This window comes from Ambystoma mexicanum, chromosome 6q, assembly GCF_040938575.1.
Source record: "Ambystoma mexicanum isolate Mex_15411 chromosome 6q, UKY_AmexF1_1, whole genome shotgun sequence".
Lineage (NCBI taxonomy): Eukaryota > Metazoa > Chordata > Amphibia > Caudata > Ambystomatidae > Ambystoma > Ambystoma mexicanum.
Window position 1 is genome coordinate 1,425,333,073 of NC_090937.1, and position 24,589 is coordinate 1,425,357,661.

General features: G+C 47.1%; 1 protein-coding gene across 4 annotated transcripts in view; it reads right to left on the reverse strand.

The window, feature by feature from the left end:
- Positions 1–12,471: 12,471 nt before the first annotated feature.
- NSD2 (nuclear receptor binding SET domain protein 2) overlaps positions 12,472–24,589 on the reverse strand; it is a 1,742,450-nt gene continuing 1,730,332 nt past the window's right edge. For 3 of the 4 annotated variants that reach the window (XM_069632133.1, XM_069632132.1, XM_069632134.1), the window contains exon 23: positions 12,472–15,206. In XM_069632133.1, coding sequence (XP_069488234.1) covers positions 14,920–15,206 — 287 coding nt within the window. In that variant the 3' untranslated portion in view covers positions 12,472–14,919. The remainder of the gene's footprint in view (positions 15,207–24,589) is intronic. The other variant, XM_069632135.1, reaches the window with a different exon arrangement.

Here is a 24,589-nt window from a genome sequence, read left to right on the forward strand (position 1 = left end):
AAATAAACACCCTCCAGAATAAAATCAACTCTCAATACAATGCCTTGCCCAAAGCCAGTGTGCCCCCTGTTCCAATCGCCACTCAGGATAACAAAGACTTAAAGCCATTTGCCTTCTGAGAAATAACCGTGGCAGAAGTCCTGGCTATCATGAAATATATAAAGCCGTCCTTCTGCAAGGGTGATATCTGTCCTGCCAACCTTATAAAATATTGCGCAGCTTCATTAGCTCCTTTTTTCACAGCATTTATCAATGCCTCATTCGCCTCTGGTATTGTCCCTCCCTCCCTCAAGGAATCATGGTTTTCGACCACTGCTAAAAAAAATAAAAAAATAAAAATCCCTTGATCCGGATCCCAATAACTACAGGCCAATAACGACTGCGCCATTCTTGTTAAAAAATGTAGGTAAAGCTGCACATTTGCAGATCCAAAACTATCTAGAAACTAACAATATCCTGGGGAAGGCAATCTGGATTCCGTCCACGCCATGGTACTGAGTCAGCACTACTCTATCTTAAGAACCAGTTACTGGAAACAATGGACAAAGGCAAGCCAGCCTCGCTCCTGCTCCTTGATCGGTCTGCAGCCTTCGATCTTGTTGACCATAAGATCCTCTGCAGACACGTCAGGGAGGCGCCCATTTCTCCCAGGAAGCTACAGCTTGGATCACTTCCTTCCTTGAGGGAAGGGCCATGAGAGTCTTATCTCATTAGGCCTGTGCTGGCCCATCTCCCATCCACTGAGGAGTCCCACAAGTTTCATGTACCTCACCTACCTTCTACAACATCTTCACCTTACCCCTCTTCAATGATCTAGATGAGCACGGCATAGCATTTACAAACTATGCCGATGACACAAATTCTTCTCCCCCTTTCCGGCTGCTATGAACAAGATGCAGCCACCCTCACTGAGACCTATGCCCACATCCAGGTTGTCCTGGATGGCGGCCAAGGGTCTGTGTCTCAAAGGAGCCAAAACAGAAATCCTATTGGTAGGTCCTCACGAAATTCTTAACAAGCTCGACAGTCAATACAGATCCTTCAGCATTGAGAATACCATAATCATGACCTCTGCTGCTGGCAAAACGCTCGGAGTGTACTTCGATTCCACCCTCTCTATGAAGCGTCAAGTTAATGCCATCTCATCAGCAGCACTTATGACCAAAATCATCAATGCAGTAAAACCATACCTCTCTGCAAGAAACCGCCTTACAATAGTCCAGCTTGGCCCTGATGCTGGCTCTGGCTATAGTAACGTTTGTTCTTAGGCACCTCAACTAAAAACCTTAAATTCCAAATCACACAAAATAATGCTCTTGGAGCAGCACTAAGTATCCCTAGGAGGGATCACATATTCCGAGGCCAGACGAGACCCCCCATTGGCTCCCAGTGAAAGAGCGCATACTCTAAGACCCTTGCTGTCACCGTCAGATGCCTCTGCCACTCTGCATCCTTGTATCTGTAAGAAAGAATTAACAGTGCTAATGCCATTGTGCTAATGCCATTCGACCCAACCGGGCCCAATACTCCCACCAGCTCACGGTGCCTGCCTTTAAAAGAGCCAAAGCCGGAGGAGCTAGCTTCCCTGGGTTAGCACCCAAAAACTGGAACGCTTTGCCACTCACTCTCAGGAAGGAAACCTCCTGCGCTCTGTTCCGAAGAGCCTTGAAAACCAAGTTCAACTAGAGCCTCCATTCGGCAGTTACCATGTAACCCTGGAACATACCTACTGTAACCTGTAAATGTCTGCATAACTGTCTGCTCTGTTTCTGTTCTCTGCACCATGTATCTAAGTGAATCTTCTGTAACAGCGCCACGATGCCCCAGGGCTATTGCACGCTTTATAAATTCAAATAAATAAAAATAAAAGAAAATCAGCCTTATCAATACCTCATTGATCTTTAGAGTCTGATGATCTGAGATCTAATAGCTGGGGTCGGTGCCGAACTTGCTCTGTAATCCCTTTGGTGACAGGGAGATTTGAGAATAAGGTATCCTGATCTGCATGTTTTGCAACTGGATAGAGCAAAGCAGTGAATCGACATCCTGCAGACCAGAATAAACAAGATAAAGTAAATGTGGCAAGAACAACCAGTGTAGGTAGGTTTGCTTGGATTAGTCTTGCTGGCTGGTACTTTATAACTTCTTTTCAACTTATGTGGTATTTGCAGCACCCGACTCTATACAACGCCACAAATTGCACTCAACCACACCCATTGTCAAGGACTTTTTCTGAAGGCCCACTAAATTTGATCGACCTTGTGGGAGTGTGTCCCTGCTGAAATGTTTCTTCCCACAAATTGCACACAACCTTCTCTCAGTGGCAACAGTGCGTCAAGTAAGGAACAAGTTACTTACCTGTAACTGTTGTTCTCCAGCATGGGTCTGGCATGGATTCACATGCTCATGAATATTCCCAGTCGTCAGGCTGGGAATCCTCGGTAAAGAAAAAAATCAGTATCAGTTTCGTTTCTGATCAGTCTTTCTTAGTAGTAACCAATCACGGATCTCTGGGTCATACTGCCCCCAGCCAATGACTGCCCTCTCCCTAAGCCCCGCCTCTGGCAGCCATCCTCAGATTTGGTAGCACGCCAAGTGGCAGTATGACCAAGTGAAGAGCCGCAGAGGGGTAGGTGGGAGGGTTCGCATATGAATCCATGCCAGACCCATGCTGGAGAACATCAGTTACAGGGAAGTAAATTGATCCTTCTCCAGCACGGGGTCTGGCATGGATTCACATGCTCATGAATAAAATAATACATAGCAGTATACACAACCACGGGAGGTGGCAACAGGCTCAACATTAAGCAATACAACTCAACATTAAGCATCTCTTACCTCCTTCACCAGGCTCACCTTAAGCGAACAGGTTGCGCAGCACTGCTTGGCCGACCCTGGACTCCTCCCTGGAGTCCCGATCAACGCAGTAGAATCTTGTGAAGGTGTGCGTCGACCTCCACGTAGCAGCCCTGCAGATGTCCAGCAGGGGCACACCAGATAGGAACGCCGTGGTAGCAGCAATTGCTCTGGTCGAATGGGCTCTCAGACGGCCGGGCAGCGGTCGGTTTGCCAACCGGTGACAATGCATGATGCAGCCGGAGAGCCATCTGGAAATAGAAGTCTTCGAGAGAGCCTTCCCTTGATTCACAGACCCAAAGTTCACAAACAGTTGTGACGTCTTCCGACAACTCTTTGTGCGGTCCACGTAGAATTTCAGCGCTCTAGCTACATCCAGCGAGTGCAAAGTCCTCTCGGCCGGCGTCGAAGGAAAGAAAACTGGTAACACCAAGGGCTTGTTGAGGTGGAAGTCCGACGGCACCTTGGCCATGAAGGAGGGCTGCGTCCTCACCACCACACTCGTGTCATGAAAAGTCAAGTATGGAGGCATGCAAGATAGGGCCTGAATCTCTCCCACTCGTCGTGCAGAGGTGATGGCCACGAGGAATGCTGTCTTCCATGACAGGAACTTCAAAGGCGCCAAATGCATAGGCTCGAATGGGGCCCCCATGAGCCTGATCAGCACCACATTAAGCTCCCACGCCGGGGCAGGAGCCTTCACCGGCGGGAATGATCGGAACAGTGCCTTCATAAATTCCTTCACCAGGCGATGAGACCACAAGGACGCCCGTCCCGTCATCCTGGTATATCGGGAGATGGCAGCCAGATGTATCTTTATGGAGGTGTGAGCCAGTCCAGCAAGTACGGCAGCACTTGAGGGGCCGTAATTCGCAGAGGGTTAATCTTCTGTGCACGGCACCAGACAGATAACCTCTTCCATTTATGACCGTAACACTTGAGAGTTGAGGACGCCTTGGCCTTTGCAAGAACCTCTCTGCAATCAGCCAGGATATCGTACCCTCCAAACTCTAGTGCTGCAGGAGCCAGGCCTGCAAGTTCAGCGACTGTGGGTCGTGGTGGAGAATGGCGCCTCCTTCTCTGGAGAGAAGATCCGTGTCTGCCGGCAGCCTGACTGGCGGGGACGTTGACAAATCCAGAAGGTCTGGGAACCAGACCTGCCTCAGCCACGCCGGTGCGATGAGGATCATCCTGCACCTGGACTTCTTGAGCTGGTTGATGAGGCGGAGGAGCAATGGCAATGGAGGGAACGCATATAGAAACAGGCCGTCCCAAGGGAACGAGAAAGCACCGCCCATGCTCCTCGGCTGTGGGAACCTGCTGGCGAACCTCTGGCACTTGGAGTTCGTCGCCGTCGCGAACGGGCGATCTGGGGTTTGCCCCATAGTTGGAAGAGTCGATCCACTTAATCCTGGCGCAGTTCCCACTCGTGACATCCCCTGGGTGACGGCCCAGTGCCACAGATCCTGGGCTTCCTTGGATAGGGCTGGGGATCTGGTGCCCCCCCTGCTTCCGTATGTAGAACATCGTGGTGGTGTTGTCTGTGAAGATCCTCACCACTTTGTTCTTGAGGGACAGGAGGAACGACTTGAGCGCCCAGAACACTGCTCGGAGCTCCAAGATGTTGATGTGAAGGGACCTCTCCTCCGGGAGCCAATGGCCTCTTGCGTGGAGATCTCCGGTGTGGGCCCCCCAACCCTCCAGAGAGGCGTCCGTAGTCACTGTCTCTTGAAACGGCGGGGTTTGAAAGTCTGTGCCCGTCGTGAGGTGAGCCTGGATGCCCCACCATAGGATCGCCCGACAGAACTCCTCGTCGAGGGGGATCCTGCCCTCGAAGCAGCCCCTCGCCCGAAACCAGCGGGCGTCGAGGAACTCCTGTAGCGGACGCATCCGAAGTCTGCAAAGGGGCACAAGGTAAATGCATGAGGACATCATCCCGAGAAGGGACTTGATGGACCTCACCCTGGCCACGTCCGTGGCTAATAGGCACCGCACCTTGGTCCTCACCTCTGAAGGGGAGGCCAATTGCACTACTGTATCGAGCTTCGCCCCCAAAAACAGTGCTACTTGCGATGGAACCAGGTGGGATTTGGGGTAGTCTATGGCGAACCCCAGCTCCGTGAGCAACCGGACGGTCCTCGCCGTATGATCGACGGCGAGTTCCCTTGACCTTGCCCGGATTAGCCAGTCATCCAGGTAGGGGTAGACGTGGATCCCCTGCAAGCGCGGCCACTGGTGCCAGGCACTTGGTGAAAACACTGGGTGCCGACTTTAATCCGAATGCTAGGGCTCTGAATTGGTAGTGGCGTCCCTGAACCACGAACCTGAGGAACTTCCTGTGCCTTTTTAGAACGGGATGTGGAAGTAAGCATCCTCCAGGTCCAACGACGATAGGAAGTCGCATTCCTCCAGCTGTCCCAGCATGTTTTGGAGGGTGACCATCCTGAATGTCTGCACCTTGATGTATTTGTTTAACCGACACAGGTCCAGGATGGGGCGCCAGCCGCCCATCTTCTTTCTGACAAGGAAGTACCTTGAGTACACTCCGGAGCCCCGGAGCCTCTTGGGGACGAGCTTGATGGCACCTTTTTTTGAGCATCGCCTTTACTTCCAACAGTAGTTGGACATGATACTCCTTCCTGGCCAAGGGAGGAATGCAAGGGCACTTCTTTTGGAATTCCAGTGAGTGCCCAGCACCCAACGGTCGGTGGAGATGGACTCCCACACGCTGACGAACTTCGTCAGCTGGCCTCCCACCGGGGTGCTTCGGTGGGGGCCCGACGACACGGCCGGGTCAGTCTTGTTTGGAGGAGGCCTTGTCCTCCTTGACGACGACGGCAGGATCCCCCCTTGCTTGCTACGACCTCTGTAGGCCTCCTACGAAGAGGAGCGGGCCGCCTGGCGGTAAGCGGAGGGGCCACCGCTGGATTCTTTGGTGGCACCCTGTCTGCCACCAAAGAATCTGTCTGCCTCCGGGGCTCTGAAAGGGCCGCCGCTGCTGAAGCACCCCAAGGGCCCGGGCCGTCTCCGAGTCGGTCTTGATGGCCTGTAGAGACTCATCCACCAAAGAGGTTGTTGCCATCGAACGGCATGTCCAACACTCTGGTCTGGTTGTCCTAGCGAAAGTCTGTCGCCTTGAGCCATCCCCGTCATCTGAGGCAAACTCCATTGCCCAGTTGGCGAAATCCGGTATCGGCGATGTCCGTCGCCACCGTTATGGCGTGATCCGACGTCACCTCGCCCTCCTGCAGAATTTCTAGGGCCTCCGCCCTTTTGTCATCAGGCAGGAAATCTAGCAGGGGAGCTATCTTGAACCAGAGCTCCCTGTCGTAGCGGGCCACGATCGCTAAGGCATTGGCCGCCTTAATCGTCGTTGCCGCCGATGAGATGACTCGTCGTCCCATAGAGTCCAACTTCTTGCCCTCACTGTCCGGCGGGGAAGTGGAAGTTGAAGCCGCCGTACCCGCTGCCTTCTTAGCCGCTGCCGAGATGACCGAGACCGGCGTGAGCTGGGCCCTGAGGCACAAGGGGGAGGCATCGGGGACTCGGTACTTCTTCTCGTACCTGTCCCTCTTGGCGGGTGTCGTGGCAGGGTTCTTGAGGACAGCCCCTCGTCCCAGATGATGTCGAGTAAAGGTACCCCGAGGAACGTCTTCCTCTTAGCCTCTCGTCGTTGGTACAGAAACCCCTCCCTTTTCTGTTCTTCAGGGCAGATCTGGAAGAGCTAGGATGCCCTGGTTATGGCGTGGAAAGAGCCAACCTCGTCTGCTGGGGACGCCCGCGAGGGGGGGCGACGACAGGATGTCCGCTGCGTCATCGCAGCTGTCATCGTCCGTCCCCGTCTCTGTATCCGTCGCCGTATCCTCTCCCGGCGAGGGGTCCACCGGTCTCGCAGGCACGAAGGGCGGAGCGGGGTGGACTCTCCTCCGCTTATTCGGAGGGCTTCCCGACGGGCCTGGTTCTGGCTCCTCCGTCGGGGTGCGTGGTAATCTCGTCCTTATCTCGGTACATAAGGATTGGATCACCAACAAAATGGCCGCCGATCTATCCTGGGGCTCGGGCAATGGCTGCGACGGACGGGATGGCTGCTCCCTCGGGCCCTGTTCGTCGTCACCATCTTCGATCACGTCGTTGAGGTTTCTGAACCTCTCGTTGAGGCCTATGGACCTTTCGTTGAGGCCCTTCTCGGTCTCCACCAGTTCCTAGTCGGAGGCTGATTCCGAGTCTGTAATGGCCACTGCCCCCCCCCCCTCTTTTTCAGCCGGGGGCTTCACGGGGGTCTTAGCGATGGGCTGGAATGAGGATTCCCTCCACTGCAGCAGGGATACTCTGGGCCCAGAGGCTGTTTCCATTGGTGTAGTCTCAGCCGGCTCCACCAGGGTCGCAGCGACCACTTCGGTAGAGGCCTTAGCTGGGTGGATCAAAGCCCTCACCACCTTAGGTGCGTCCTGGGCCTTCGCCTTGGGGGGAGGGTCAGCGCCGCGCTCCCACTTCGAGATCGACCGGGTCCGCTCCAGCGGCCTACCCGGGTTCTCGGACTTCCTCTTCCCCGAACCAGAGCGCTGGCTCATGGTCGAATGTGCCGAGGAATTAGCGCCCTGCTTGGCAACCGAAGAGCCCGATCTTTCGGCGCTCCCGGAGCCCGCAGACTCGCGGTGCTTGGCCTTCTGTTGGGCCCCCGTTGCCGGGGCACCCTCAAAGGACTTAGAAGCCCGGTCAGACTTCTTCGACTTCTCACTTGCTGTGCCCTTCTCCAGCCCGATGGCGAGGCGGGAACGACGATCTTGTTTGGTCCGTTCCGAAAGGTTCTTGCAGAACGCACAGTCATTCTCCACGTGCGTCTTGTCCCCATGGAGGCAGTAGAGGCATTGCAAATGCTCGTCCTCCTTGAAAACGTTATATAATCCGCATCCAGGGCAGTTCCTGAACAGCTTGGATCCGGGCGTCGAGCTCCCTTTGTCCTGGGCCATGTTGAGGTAGGCCACAGATCTTTCGGAATCCTCCAAGAAGTGTAAACTCGACAAAAACTTCACCCTTGAGGGGCGCAGAAGAAATCCAAAACGGGGCCCCGTTATCGGAAGTAGAAACGGCGGAGCTTGAGGTGCGGTTAAACCGAAAAAATGAGATGCTCCTGAAAAAGCGTGAAAACGCAGTAAAAAACTCAAGAGCTAAACACGAGGACTCCCAACACTTGAGCGTGCGGTAAAAATCTGAGGATGGCTACGAGAGGCGGGGCTTAGGGAGAGGGCAGTCATTGGCTGGGGGCAGTATGACCCAGAGATCAGTGATTGGTTACTAAGAAAGACAGATCAGAAACGAAACTGATACTGATTTTTTCTTTACCAAGGATTCCCAGCCTGACGACGGGGAATATTCATGAGCATGTAAATCCATGCCAGACCCCTTGCTGGAGAAGTCCCAATTTCCTGGAAGTTACTCTGGCAGTCTTCCTTTCAAACCTATAAGTTTAGGCAACCAGTGAGTGTGCTCTGAACCTGCTCGGAGGCAGATGTACATGAAGCAAACAGGAGTCTGCCTGCGAGGGAGTTGGTTTGCTTCGAATATACTTTCTCTACAAAGCAATCACAGAGGAACTCTGCCTGAGGCCTGTAATTATTTACAGAACTTGAAAAACCTTGACAATCCTGCAGATCGTGAGACTTACTTTATCGACTTAATCTTAGAGAAATGCACTCAAATGCATATTTATTGTACTGAAAAAACATGTTGAAATTTTGAAACATTACGGGCACTGCCAATGTGTTACCCCTGCATCCCCAAATATTCTCCGCCCCCTGGACACTGGAACCCAGCGGATTAAATAAGAAATTTAAATATCAGTGCAATCAGTTGAATAAAGATAAATGGATGCTGGGCTATAAACCAAAGCTAGGAGAGATCAAATATAAAGTTTTCACACAATTGTCTGAAGGTCAGACGATCCCATTCAGCCCCGATAGCAATCGGGATGGGATTCACAGCCTCAACTGCCTGGACCCAAAATGAATGGTGAGCTACACGGTATTCATGAAGCATCAGCTCATCCCAGGCTTATGCTGGCACAGACTCACTGTAACTGTGTTCATATTGTGTAAACTTAACGAAGGCCCCGTTATGTAATTATTTTCTTTGTCTGCAGCGAATGTAAAGCTCTCAAATCTGGAGATAGATGATCTCACCTTTTCAGCCTTCAGACTCTTCTAGCGGTTGCATTCTTTTGCAGACATTGTATCGCTTTCTCTGTTACTCCAATTTACAGAACTTTACTGTAATCTAAAAAAAAACAAAAAAAACACAAAACAGGAGCAAAACAGGTTCCAAGTGTTACTGGATTTTTTGTGTTCCCACATTTTGTGTTAAGCACACAAAATATCATGCCAGAGTTCAGGGGTCGATAGATTTCCCTTCGGTTACTGTAAATATACCAATTTACAGGACTTGTATGCCAGACAGAATTTTGAAGATTTTTCAAAGCCTGCAGAGACTACATTCTAGGAGCCAAGTTGCCAGGTTCGATGAAAATTGGTGGTGGTAAATTCTCTGGGAGTAGAGAGCATCTCCCTTGCCCCAACCCTTATAGAACACCTTTGCAACACGTTCCCAAAGGGCCTTCTAGTGCATTTACTTTGCCTTGTATGAAGTCAACCATAACAGTAAGAACCCAACACTGACATAGGACTGCGGCTCCTTGGAAGACCAGAACCCCATCGGGTAACATAATTTCAAAAGGTTCCATAATATAGAGTGCCAATGTTTTGAGATATATACACAGAAGCAGTGTCACCCAGGATGCTGTTATGGAGTCCCAACAACGCCATGTTCTAGATCTAGCATGCACTTGGATCCATTTTAAATGTGGGGTACCTGTGGAAAGAAATATTAATTGGAAGCCTGGAAAAGATGGTTTATGCATAAACCTTAAACAGAGATTAGTTTCTTATATTAAAGCTCTTTTTGGTCGGTAGAATATACACGAGGTGAGGCCCATACATCTGGTGTGTAAAGTGGCAGTAAGGGAAGAGAGAAGCATCACACGTCTTTTTGCTCTAAGGGTGAATCAATCTCCTTTTGGTACTATTCAGCTGAAGTGTGCATTTGTGCACCCATTGTCTGGGGATGAGACTGATCTCTTTTTACAATATAGACCTGCATGTAATCTGTATATCTCTTGATTATGGCTGATGAATTATGAACAAATGGCTGCTAAAGAGAAGTTGAATAAAAGTGGGGAAGAAGGGAGCCCCAAGAGATACCACTGGTTATTGTGGGTCACTGGAATAGTTATGGTCTAGGTTTAAGATAGTCTTCTTGTGGTGAGGAAGTAGTGAATCCAAGAAAATGGCTTAGGAGGCGTGGAAAATACAGTCTAGCTACGAGGATGCCATGGTCCACAGTGTGGAATGCTGCAGAAAGGTCAAGAATGACTAGCAGGATTCCACAAACATCCATCATCTACAGGGGCCAGGGTGTCATGCTAGAAGTCAAGCAGAGGTATACGTATTGTGGCAGCAGTGCCCAAAGCCACATTGTCTGGCAAGTCTTTCCCTGAATAAATAAGTTGGCACTAGATTCACTGATGGCTAAGATAATGAATTAAGAATAGTTTTTGTTGAGAAGTGAAATAATCGTCATTAACCGTGGCAGAGGAAGCAACCCATCAGGTTTCTTAGATCGCGGGATGAATCCCAAGATCCTAGCCTGCATTACGAGCAACCCGATTGCTATTTCCACGACCCCGCCATCCCCCCACCCTCCCCATACCTTCCACACTGTTTTCCGATCCCTCCCACCCCCACTTACCTGATTCCTGCAGCCACAGCGGCACCCCTGCCGCGGTTTCTTTGCTGGCTGCCATGGAAATGAAAGCGGGGCTCTGCTTGGAGCCCAGACTTCCAGCTCTGTGGCAGATATCTTGCGCAAGTATTTTGTATAAATGAACGGTATGCAGCGATTCATTAAAAAAACATTAGTTTGCACCTCCGGGTTACCAGATTGGCAACCAGGGGTGCCAATAGCAATAACACTCGTTACGGCCTACTGGATCAGGTGTAATTACTATATTAGGACATTTTCCTTTATGGTTAGATAGGAGTAATAAGCGAACATTTGGTTGAGATGTGCGTATATGGTCCAGCTGCGGCCTAGTCAGCAGAGGAATTAGTCTTTTTACTGCTTTAATGAAAGCAGTGGGCATATTGGTAAAAACGATGCTAAAGAAAAGGTGCCTAGAGGGCTATACACAAAGGGGAAACCAATTCACTGGCTGAAACTTTTAGCAGTAATGACTAAGTTTGTTCTAATGTATTTGTATTAATTATATAAAGAATTCTCAGGTTGCCAACCAATGCTTAGGAAGGAGGGAAACCAAAAGGAGCAATTTCTTAGGAGTTTTAAAATGGTGCAATATTGAGACACTGCTTTAGGTGGTCTATTCAAAACGTGCTGAAGGATTTTTGGGAGAATATTGCAGCATTTTTCTTTGTCGTTTGGATAAAGCCTTAAGTTCTAGATTGTACCAATGACAGCGAATGTTTGGTTGTTGGAGTGACTGGGTCTATGTGCTTTCTTATGGACACAGTCATGTGAATTAAAAAAGATCTGAAAACAAAAACAATCATTTTGGGAGGCACAAGTTGGAGAGGACTGGGGCCTTGTGAAGATATTGAGGAGCCTGTCTGAGATGAGTTTTTCCAAAGATGACCAGTTTAGATTGTTTCATGATATTTAATTTGTTGCTGTAGTAGTGTTTGTTGCTGGAGTGGGGTGCAAATTAATTCATACAGATAAAGTTGTGATCCGACAAGATTACGAGAGGCATTGACAAACTGAACACAAGGAGCAGGGGTGCATGTACAGAGGCTTTGCAAAACCAAAATAACTCAATCGGTTCCTTGTCATGGCTCGTGGGAATCACGGTGGAGATTCATAAAAAGGCGTGTATTAGCACAGTCTACCAGACGGGTCACTTTATGTTTGAATTGACGATAATTCAGCCAATTTACCCAAAAAGTATGCTATGCCAATATATGCAAAGCATATGATGTACATGGCTGCCAGAGATTGAGTAGAATAAATTCGCCTGCACATAAAACTGTATTTACTCTGCGCCTCTCAAACATAGCTAGAGTATTCACCAACTGCGAGTGACAACGTTCACACATGCACCACCAACAGTGGCACATGTGGGAAAGGTGACAATAATAGTACAATTGTTACCAAGATGCCCACTGCATAAGCATACGATTTTGGGCGGTCCGAAACATCAACTACTCAGTGTGCAGGTTGCAAGGTCCATAGCCTATGAACACTGCCATACCCTCAAGCAACCCCTTCCTCTCAATGTTTTATACTTATTGATAGCATGGGAAAGTTTAACAATAAAATTACATTTATAACTCAAACAGAATTCCTCCTTGGATTAACTTTCTACAGTTCAGAAACAAAATACAAACTGACAACACTCTAAAAACTGCGAACCATCACAATTTGCAAAACTTTGGTAAATAGGTCTGTGATGTGGAAAACATGCAAAATGTCATCACATTGCTGACTAGGTTTCGGAATTATAAATCTCAAAATGCCTAACACTTATCGCCTGAAATAACAAATCACACATTTAGACAGGGTATGTTTAATCCCCTCAGAAAACAATTGCAAAGTACCTGCTGTATAGAAAAGAAAGCATTCTGGATTCAAGATCTTACAGGGTGGTACATTTGGGATACCATCATTTACATTATCGATTTACTTTGCTTTAGAATAACTACATTCATAACAATTACAACTCATGGACAACCACATCGCTCTAGATTTCCAAATTAATTCGATTATATATTTATGATGCTTTACTTATATGGCACGTTTCGTATTGGTGTGCAGATACGTTGTCAAATCATTGTTTTCTTTCTAATAAATAAGACACTCCAAAAGGCATAGAAATGTTATCTGTGCAACATCAATAAAAAAGCAGCTCAATGTTCCTTATCAGCAACGGACCACCCTTTTTCGCTCTCGTTAGAAGGAGAAGTACTTCGGAGCTGGGCCTCTGAACTGGACAACCGAGATCAACACACATCCACAACAAATGGCTACCCCCTTGCAACTAAGGCGATTTTCTGGATTCAGTAGAAGCTGAAACTCAAACTAGTGGTAGTTCATAACATGTCTGAGCATATCTTGGTGCGAGCAGCGACGTCAGAGGCCTAGTGGCTAATACGTGGGACGATAGCTCTGGCACAGTGGAATTGCAGCATTGTGCACAACCAGTGTTATTTTCATGAATTACACATTAGAATACATGTGCACAGTAGAGTTAAGAATAAAAAAGCACCTTTTATTGGCAATCAGTAACTAGCTGCAAAAAAAATTATTATTATGAATTTTAACACATCTTTACCATAGTTTGCCCTTAAGAGTGCATCAGCGTGGACTGGTTTGGTGCAGCATCATTTAACCGAGCGGCCATAATCTGAAGAGACTAATACTTTAAAGCTTTTTTTTTTTAACTGCAGACTGGCTTGTAATTAAATATAACGGATGTCTGAAACTTTGAAACGAGACTCCAACGTATCACCAGCTGCAAGTAAAATTGGCACCGTGTATGTGGATGAAAGGTTGCTCATTTCTAAAACGAATGGAAGAGCCCCAGGGGATCCCGTTAATGAAGGACTCACTTAAAAATATTCCTTGGACTTTAATAATAATAAAAAAACACTTAATACTTATGAGTGCCTGATACAGGTAATGATCAAGGATGCAGCTTCCACTGAAAAGAACACAACCAATAAAAACAGAACTGCGTTCATAATAAGGCAAATGGGGCAATAAAAAACTTGTGTTCTCATGCTCGCCACACCGAAAGTGAGCTTGCAGTGGGTAAAATAATAGTCTGCAACATGTGGCTCTCCAGAGGTTTTGGACAACAAATCCCATGATCCGTCAAAATTGATGATGCTGGCAGGGTTTATGGGAGTTGTAGTTCAAAACATACAGCCATAAAGAGCACAGACCAAAACAATCTGCCCAAAAAAGCACAAGTAATTATTAAAGTCACTTGTAAGTGTATTGAAAGTAGCAGTTATTACTCTTGCCTGCTAGTAAAATGTGGTTCAAAGTGCACATTTTTGATTCCCCACTAATCAGAAATGGGTAATCGGAATACTTCACTCCACTCCCTTTGTTTTGTGGTGCACAGCTATTCTTTCACTCTTTTCAACACAAGGAAACATACAGCTATGCCATTGAGAGATAAATATTAAACATTACATGCAACTCTTACATTTAATCACTTTAAGAACCTATATTCTCGTCCTCAATTTAACTACATGAGGTAGGAACAGAGCCCTGCGTTCATTTACCTGCTACTTTAAAATGAATGTACATTTTCTGCAGTAATGGGGGCACAATATGACTTCCCCATTTTATAAGTTATGGCCCTAAATCCAACCAAGCAGTCAGATGGATGGACACTGGAAGAAGGGAACAAAGAGAAGACGGAGAACAATTTACTTTTTAGGTGCGTTTTCATTAAAAATTCTATAAAAACCATTTGGCCCTCATGAAAGTCTATATCCTACAGTTAACACCAACTTTCATAGGACCAACTTTTGTTTAAAAAACCTTCATAAAAAAGGGGCTACATAAGTATTTTGCTGCATTATAGGAAACTAAACTAGCAAATATAAAATGTTGATTAGAACAACTTGACAGTTAATAGTGTCTTCCTCCTATATTTTACTTACATTGTAGAGTAAATAAAACACATTTCTGCATCAAAGTGTAAATCTCTCCAATCTGGAAAAAGTATAAAAGTGAATCTTTACATTCAAAAATATTCAGTTAACTGCAATGCTGAGAAATGTCCTTGTCCTAAATAAGTGTGTGCCGTGGTCATCAGTGCAGATGCAGCAGGTGCTGCAGATGGCTCAACAGGTAAAAATGCATTTTTTCCTGAAAATATAACCTGTACAGAATATAATGTAAATTGTATTACTTTTACTCTGGTTTATTCACAATTCAATAAGTATCTACAAGATAGTGTTTGCAGAAAGGCCTGCAGCAAAATTACTGCGACAGTTCAATTTCAGGCCACTTTCGTTTTCGATTCTTCTTGGGTTTCCCTTTTGTGCTTTCTTCTGGTGTTCCTTTTGGGCTTTCCTGTGGTGTATCACTCATCTGACTTTCAACAGTATCAACATCGTGTTCAAAGCAACGAAAATGTCCTTCTGCTATAGCGATGAACTGGGATTCGTCTTGGTGTTCTTTGCAGAATGAATTCGGACAAAGGTCGCAGAAGATGACCGAAGGCTTACCACAAACATCACAGTGATGCCATGGACACTCCCATTTTCCTGAAAATACAAATATTGCAAAATATAGCTATCAAAAGAGTCGGAAATACATGTGGTTTGCTCTTATAAACTTACAACTGCCAACAAATGAGAAACTGCATTTATGTACCATAAAACGGAGTTATAACAAGTGCTGCATGAAGACGTACAAGTTATGCAGCATAGTACACCTGGTTATTGAGAGACAGGTCACTAGCGGCTCCTGCAATAGCCACACCGTTTAGCAAAAGAGACGGGCTCTTGTCAGGAAGCTTTGCCCACTGCCCCCTCTCCCATTTCTGAATGCAAACACTGCCTTCTACATGCACATCTGCGGGAGCGGGGTCGGGCCAGGGGGGGGTTGGAGGAGGAATAGGAACTGCTCATCGGAAGTAAGGAGGGTGGACTAGCAATCCAAAAGTCACTTGTACATACTGGTTCATCCTGTGTGCGTCCCTCTAGAATCATACAGATTACAAAGCACCCAGTCATCACTTTAGGAAGGATGACAGCAACTCTTTGACAAAAATGTAATTAGCAACATAAGATCATAAACACCAGATTGGGACGCCACATAATACATACAGAAAGAACATGGCACATGGCCCACGTTGTATGTTTAGAGGAGACAGCATGTGCATGAACAGCAGCCATAGAATGGATCTTCTCAATCTGTTACCAGGATACAAACGGCTGCCCATCTAGAGAATAATGCAGCACATGTAAAACGAAAGCTGTTGGCCATGAAGAGGTGTCCGAAAGGTCTCCGTTATTTAGGTGAGCAGGTAGGCTTTCAGAGCTCAACTTTTATCAAGATTATGTAGAGTTCTCTGCGCCTCGGAGATCAGGAGCAAGACTGAAAGGAATACTTGGTATGGTTGGATATCTGTAACAATTTTTGGCAGAGTATTGGCTAGAATGGTCTTCATGAAAGAATGTAGGGTTTTGTAATCCAAAGGAGCAGAAGCTTGCTACTTGTGGGTGGACTCAAGTGCAGCATAATGGACGTCATAGTTCTGTTATGTTATGTTACTTTGTATTTATATAACGCCTTATGTACCATTGGTATGATCTCAAGGCACTGGTAGGTTGAACGCCCTCGGGAACCGAAGTTCAAGTCAGTAGAGAGAGGATAGAGAGTCATAAGGTGCGTGTGGGCACCAGAGATGTGTGCAGCAGGTGTGGCAGTCGTGTGATGGCTGCTTCTAACCGGTAGGTGTTGTGCTTGGGAGATCAAGAGTATGTGTTCATTCTGGCAGATTGTTATCCAGACAGATTCTGGCTGCGTAATGCCTGAGAAGAACGCCTACGCTGGAGGGTGTGTAACCAGCTGTGTTTAGTTAGGATGATGGGGAGTATGAGGCAGGTGATGGTATGAGAACAGCTATACTGAATGGTGTCATAGTATCGCTGTGTTATAGTTGAGTGGTGGTGTAAAGAAGAGAGTAAGCGTGGAGATGTGATATGGTGGTTTACCATAGGTGCTGGAGATCGAGCACACTCCAATCATTCCATGCACCCCGACCGCTCCATGCACCCCGACCGTTCCATGCACCCCATTTTGTGCACTCCAACCATTGTATGCACTTTGATCGTACGATGCACTCTAATCATTTTTTTTGTAGTGTCCATTCCGTGCCCTCTACCTGTTCCGTGCATTCCATCCGTTGCATGTACTCGCTCAGTTCTATGCTCACTATCAGTTCGATCAGTTCTATGTATTCCTTCTGATCAATTCACTTCGTCCGATCTATGCATGTTATCCCTTCATCATACGGTCTGATCGTTTCATTCGTTCTACCCACGTTATCTGTTCTCCATGCATCAGCCATCCACATACTTGACCCGTTCCATACACCCTGTTTCACCCGTTCCATCCACTTAAGTCATCCGTTCGTCCAACTACTTCATCCATTTCATCTACAGGCTTCTTCCGTTCCACCCACTTCAGTGGATCATCCACATATCCGTTCATCCACCTATTTCATCCGTTCTATCCCCTTCACCCATTTCGTCCACTAACTTCTTTCGTTCCATCCACTCCACCCGTTTGACCCACTTTACCCATTTTGTCACACTTCTTTCATTCCATCCACTCCACCCGCTCGACCCACTTCAATCGTTCCAACCCCATACTTCACCCGTTCCACCTACCTATTTCGTTCGCTTCACCCGCTCCACACTCTACCCCTGCTCCACATTCCACACCCACTCCACACCCTACATCTGCTCAACGCTATCATCCACTCCATACCCTACATCCGCACCACACCGTACATCCACCCCACGCTCTCATCCGCTCCATGCTTTCATTCGCTCTACACTCTCATTCGCTCTATGCTCTCATCCGCTCTACGCACTTCATCCTCTCAACCGACATTCATGCACTCCACCGACTTCGTCTGCTCCACTCACTTCATCCATTCATCCTGCATTATCGGTTCAACCCATGTCCCTTCTCGCACGCACTCGATCCGTTCCATGTTCTCCATTTGTCCCATGCACTACACCCGTCTCATGCACTCGAATCGTCTATTCTATTTGTTCCATTTATACCATGCACTCTTACATTTCCTGCACTCTACCTGTTTCGTGCACTCTGTGCACCCATCCATATCCTGTATTAATCTTTTCCATCGTCTCCACTTTATTCCTCTCGTCCATTTTGTTCCTCTCGTCCATTACATTAATTTCATCCATTTCAGTAATTCCAACCACTTTACTGCTTTCATACAATTTATTCTTTTTATCCACTTCACTGTGTTGATCCAGTTCACTCATTCTATTCGGTTTGTCCTTTTTAGTTTAGGTTAGAGGTTATTAGTTTTCGATTTCTCACTTGGATCTTGATGTTGGATTGTTATTTATGATCTAGTAGTTTGGACTAGTTGAACTGCTGTTATCCACTTTATTCCTCTCGTCCACTTTGATCTTGTTGTCCGTTACATTTTTTTCATCCATTTCATTAATTTCAACCACTTTACTGCTCTCATACAACTTATTCTTTTTATCCACTATACTGCATTGATCCTTTTTATTCATTCTATTTTGTTTGTCCTTTTTATTTTACCTTAGAGGTTATTAGTTTTCGATTTCTCGCTCGGATCATGATGCTGATGCTGGATTGCTATTTACGATCTAGCATTTTGGGCTAATGTCATTGAGTTGCTGTTATCCAGTTTGAGTTAGTTTGAGTAAGATGTCGGTTTTAGGGGAAGAGCCATGTTTTCAATAATTTGCAGAAAGACATGTCGTCTTCGGTGAGTCGGATGTGGGGTGGGAGTGCGTTCCACAGTGTGGGGGCCAAGGCTGAGAATGATGATCCATCTAACCTGACTGAGTTTGTTTTTTGTATGACTAAAAGGCCGGCTGAGCTTGATCTTACAGTACGTGCAGGGTGATAGGGTTTTAGTTTGTCTTGAAGATATTGAGGTCCGGTTTTATGCAGTGCTCGGTGAGAAATGCATAAGGTTTTGAAGGTCACCCTTCGCTCAACTGGAAGCCAGTGCAGAGTTTTGAGGGCTGGTAGATGTGGTCTCTTGGCCCAAGCGCTAGCAGCAGTTTGGCTGCTGCGTTTTGTGCTCTTTGTAGTTTATGGAGTTGGTATGCGTGGACTCCGAGGTAGAGGGGGTTAGCATAGTCCAGTCTTGATATAACAATTGATTGGACCGTGGAGAGTCTGTTGGGAAAGGAGAGGTATGGAAAAATGCGCCCAAGAGTTTTAAGGTGGTAGTGGCAGGACTTTGAGACGTTCTTTACTTGCCGCGAGAGGGTTAGGTCTGAGTCAAGGGTGCATCCAATGTTTTTTACTGAATTAGAGGGTGTCGGTGAGTTGCCCATGGCAGATGGCCAGGGTAGTGGGTGTGGAAGAAGTTTGGTGTTGCCACATACCATGACTTCAGTTTTGGAGGGGTTTAGCAAGAGGTGGTTTGTGGTCATCCAGAGATCTATGTCAAGGAGGCAGGAAGCGAGGTCAGGTCGGCAGTTGGGTTCAGGAATTTTAGAATTAGTTGAGTGTCATCGGCGTAGTTGTAGCACATGATGTGTGAACAAATTATTCGTGAGATGGTGGCCATGAAGAGGTTAAACAGGAGGGCTGATAGGCATGCTCCTTTTGGAACTCCAGTGTCGACTGGTCGGGTTTGGGAGGAATATGTGGAGTACGGTTATTTGGTTCCTATTATTGAGGAAGGATGCAATCCAGTTGAGAGCGATTCCACGAATTCCTAGGGAGTGGAGGCGGTCAAGGAGGATTGAGTGGTTGATTGTGTCGAAGGCGGCAGATGGGTCAAGAAGGATTAGTGCGGCGCATCCCGCAGAATCTGCCGTGTTTTTAAGGTCATCCCAGATTGAGGTTAGGGTGGTTTTGGTTCCGTGTCGGGCTATGAAACCCAACTGAGCGGGGTCTAGGTGATTGTTGGCTTCGACAAAGGCATTTAGTTGGGAGTAGGCGGTTTGGTAAACAAGTTTGGCAAGGAACCTGGTGTTTGCGATGGGGCAGTAGTTCTTGGGGTCGAGGGAAGGTTTTTTTTTAGAAGAGGTTTGACATGAACCGTTTTGAATGCGTCGGGAAACATTTCCGAGGAAAGGGAGTCATTTATGATGGTTCTTGGGTGTTCTCCTGCAAGGTAGATGTGAAAATTTATTTGAGGGTTGTGGCTGGCAAGGGTCCAGCGGAGAGCCGTATGGTTTGCGGGCAGAGAGAAGTTTGAGAAATTGGTCGGATGATATTGGACTGAAGGAGTTGGACGTTGGTTGGATACTGGTCGCAGGCGGTGGGTTGGCCGGTATGGAGGGTGTATTGCCTGGTGGGTGTAAGAGAGCTAGTTTGTTGGTTAGAGCGTTTGTTCTTTCGAGAGCTGTGGTGTAAAAGTGGAGAGAGAGCGAGTCACAGCAATTGTGAGGGGGTCGGGAGGGTTGTGGTGCATGATGGTTTGGTGAATTCGGTGATGATTTTGTGAAGTTCTTTGCTGGGGTTTTTACAGTTTAGGATTCGGGAGTTGTAATGGGCTTTTTTTCCTTTCCGGATATCAGCCTTGTACTGACGAAGGTGCCGGGCCAAGGTGGATCTGCTCAGGGGTGTTTTGTCATTCCGCCATTTGCGTTCTAGGGATTTATATAGTTGTTTAGTGGTCTTCAGTTCCGGTGTGAACCATCTAGGGAAAAGGCTACGGAGGGCTGATGGTTTGCAAGAGGGTGTGAGCCGCATTAGTGAGGTGTTGAGCCATGAGTCAAAGGCGTTAGGGGTTAGTTGTTCATTGAGTAGGCAGGTAGGGGGAGGAGACTGAAGGAGTGCGTCGGCTAGGTCAGGAAGGATTATTAGTTTCTACCAGCATTTGCGTAGATTCAGATGTTCAAGTTCAGATAAGGAGAGCGGGTTGGGTGAGCGAATGGCGAAAGAAACAATGAAGTGATTGTGATCGGACCAGATGATAGGGGTGGGGGGAGGGGGTTGGATGTATCAGGTTATGGGAGCGGAAGATGGCATCAAGTGTGTGTCCTTTATAGTGAGTCGGGTCGTTTATGTGGGGTTGGAGGTTAATTGCATCTAGGCCGTCAACCAGAGAGTGTATCATGGGGTTGGTGGGAATGTCAAGCCATATGTTGAAATCCTAGAAGGGTGAAGTTGGGATGGTTTAGTTGGAGGGTGGCAATAGAGTCTCAGAGGTTGTTTGAGAATTGTCTATCGTAGCCAAGGGGTCTGTAGATTATTAGGAAGCTGTGGTAGAATGAAGGGGGGAGGGGTAGTTTAATGAGGAGTGATTCGCAGGAAGGAATGGATGGTTGGTTGTCAATGATTGAGGTGTGGAAGTTAGACTTGAAGGCGATTGCTATTCCTCCTCCTCTGGATGGACGGTTCAGTGGAATGAAGAAGTAGTCAGGGGGGAAGGCTTCAGTGGCGATTGGGGCGATGTCGTCAGAAAACCAGGTTTCAGTGATGAAGACCAGGTCTGGTTTGTCCGAGGCGAGGAGGTCAAAGATGCTGTGTCTGTTTTTTGCTACGGAACGGGCATTAAAAAGGATGCAATTCCCTTCGGTAGAGGAGGATGATGTTGGAGTGGCAGAGATGGGAGGTCAGAGGGGGGGGAGAAGGTGGAAACTGGAGAGCAAGAGGGGTGGGGTGGTTGATGGTCGATGGGAAGGGTGGGCGAGCAGAAGAGTTGGTGGTTTTCGGGTGGGAGTGGATGGACGCGTGTGTTGGGATGATTGGGTTTGGCACGGGGGATTTGAGGGTGGGGTGTGGGGGTTAGGAGTTTCAGCTGTGGTCGGTGAGAAATTGAGGGAGAGGGGTTTCAGGCAGTGTGAGACATGGGGGGGAGGGTGGTGATTGGGGGGGGATGAGGTGGTGGGTCGAGACAGGAGAGGCGCCTGAGAGATTGAGGGGGACCAGGTATGTTTTCTCTTCAGTGTCTTTGTTGCGATTGGTGTCGGAGAGGGTAGGGTGGTCAGAGGGGGAAGGGAGGAGGCTTCTGTTCTTGCTAGGGCGAGGCGTGCAGTTTATAGGCAGGGGAAGGAGTGTGGTCGAAGGGGGATGTTGGAAGGAGTTGATGAGGGAATCGGGGTGAAAGGTTGTTGGGTCGGGTGTGCCTGGGAGGGTAGTGAGGGGAGCGGGTATGATCATGGTAGGCTGATGGGTTGAGGGGATGGGAGAAGCAGAGGTCTTAGGGTGGTTGGCTCGCCATCGTGTCCCTCTGGCTTGGTGTTTGCAAAGGGGATTGGTAGGGGATGTGGTGCAGGGTGGGCTGATTTGGGGAAGGGGGCATGGGTGGCAGGGCTGGCAGGAGGGGGGGGTGGGCGCACAGGGGCATTTTCGGCAGACCTTGGTCGATTGGGTGCAATCAGGGTTCGAACAGTGATATAAATGGGTTTGGATGACTTTGTTCACACCATCCCACTTTAGCTATATCACTTGATGTTAATTGTTCATACTTTTACGATTAACAGTACTACAGCTGTACCTAGCGATTATTTGTACTTTCTAAGTTCAACTAATTCACTGGGTGAGGTTATTCACAGTTTCTAGGTTCAACTAAACATGGTGCTATTATTCCCGAATTCTAAGTATTATTGTTCTAAGTGTAGACTAGGCCGCAGAAAGTTTTTAGGCAGAATTTCAAATGTAGCTAGACCACAGAATATTCTATTGAGCAGACCTTCAAATTGTAATTAGCCACAGATAAGCTGTTAGGCACTCTTTCAAATGCAATTACTACACAGATTTGTTGTTAGGTGGGTTTCTAAATTCGAGCTGGACTACAGATATGCTATTGGGCACACTTTTCCGCGGAATTACACCACAGCCATTAGGTGGCCTTTCTAAGTGCAACTAGACCGCAACTACGATTTAGGCAGACTATCTAGTTGCAGCTACTGCACAGATATGTTATTAGTTAGAATTTCTTCTAGCCAACTAGGATACAGGAATGATATTAGGCAGACTCAAATGCAAGACCACCACAGATATGCTTTTAGGTGGATTTTCACGTGCAACTAGATCACAGATGTGCTATTAGGCACTCTTTCTAAATGCAACTACTCCACAGATATGCTATTTGGCGGACTTTCTAAGAGCGGCTAGACCACAAATATGCTATTCAGCACTCTTAAGTGCGACTACACCACAGATATTCTAAATGCTAGAAGACACTTTCTAAATGCATTTAAACCGAAGGCAAGACTAGATGCTATTTCACCACAGATATGTTATAAGGGACCCTTTCTAGACACTATTTCACCACCTGTATGCTAATCGGCACACTTTCTAAATGAAATTAGACCAAGAGCAAGGCTAGACCACAGATATGCTGTTAGGTAAGTTTCAAATGCAATTATATCACAGATGTGCTATTTAGGAACACTTTCTAAATGATATTTCACCAACAGATAAGCTATTCGGCATACTTTCTAAAAGCAATTACAGCACAGATCTGCTATTCGTCACACTTTCTATATGCATTTATACCACAGATATGCTATTCGGCACACTTTCAAAACAGAACTACACCGTGGATGCTATTAGATGGACTTTCCAAATGCAATTTATGCCACAGTTATGCTATTGGGCAGACTTTCTAATGCAACTTTCTGGATGCAATTATGCTACAGGTATGTTATTGAGTAGACTTTCTAATGCAGCTTTCTAGATGCAATTATGCCACAGATATGCTTTTGGGAGTCTTTCTAAATGCAATTATGCCACAGATATGCTATTGGGAGACTTCTAAATGCAATTATGTCTCTTTCTAAATATTTCACCAGCAGATATGCTATTCGGCACACTTTAAAATGTGACTACACCGTGGATGCTATTAGATGGACTTTCCAAATGCAATTATGCCACAGATATGCTATTTGGGAGACTTTCTAAATGTAATTATGCCACAGATATGCTATTGGGAGACTTTCTAAATGCAATTATGCCACAGATATGCTATTTGGGAGACTAAAAGCAACTTCCAAATGCAACATTTCTACATGTAACTACACTGCAGATATGCTGTTAGGAGGAATTTCTAAATGAATGCTACTAGGCAGAAGAATACTGCTATGGGAGCCTATCTAAGATGAGGAATACGTCGGAGGACACAATCACTTCGAAGAACAAGTTACTTCTTACCTTGTAACGTTCTTTCGACGGGATGTTCCTCTGACGTATTCCTCATCTTAGATATCTCCTTCCAGCTCTGCTGGCCTCGGAAAATCTTTTCTGTAGAGGGCGCTGCGCGTCGACGTCCTCCGAGTCGATGTCCCTCGACAGCCGCCGTATCGACGTCGACGTCATCCTGCCCATAAAGGCCACGCGCAGCGTCCGTTGCTCAGTTCCGTTTTGTAGCCCACAATAATACTTTCTGGACTAACTAATCACCCTGAAGGAGCGTAAGCTGCAACAACAAGGGAAGTAGAACTGCGGGGATGGATGGGAGGGTCGATAAGGAATACGTCGGAGGAACATCCCGTCGAAAGAACGTTACAAGGTAAGAAGTAACTTGTTCTTCGAAGGGATTGTGTCTTCCGACGTATTCCTCATCTTAGATAGGCTCCCATAGCAGTATTCTATTATCGGAGGAGGGAGTACTGACTTCACGCTGTCTTCTATTGATGAATAGAATGCAGTACAGCCCTTCCAAACCTAGTCTCTTGACTGGAGGAGGAATCCAGATTGTAAAAACGTGTAAAGGTATGGACAGACGACCATGTAGCGGCCGCACATATGTCTTTAACCGGCACGCCTCTTTTGAGGGCCGATGAAGCTGCAATACCTCTGGGCGAATGAGCCCTAAGGTTTTGAGGGGGCTATTTCCCTGCCAGTTTATAACATTCCAGAATGGCTAGAACGATCCATCTGGAAATGGTCTGCTTAGTTATTGGTAACCCCAGCTTGTGACCTGTGTAACCTACAAACA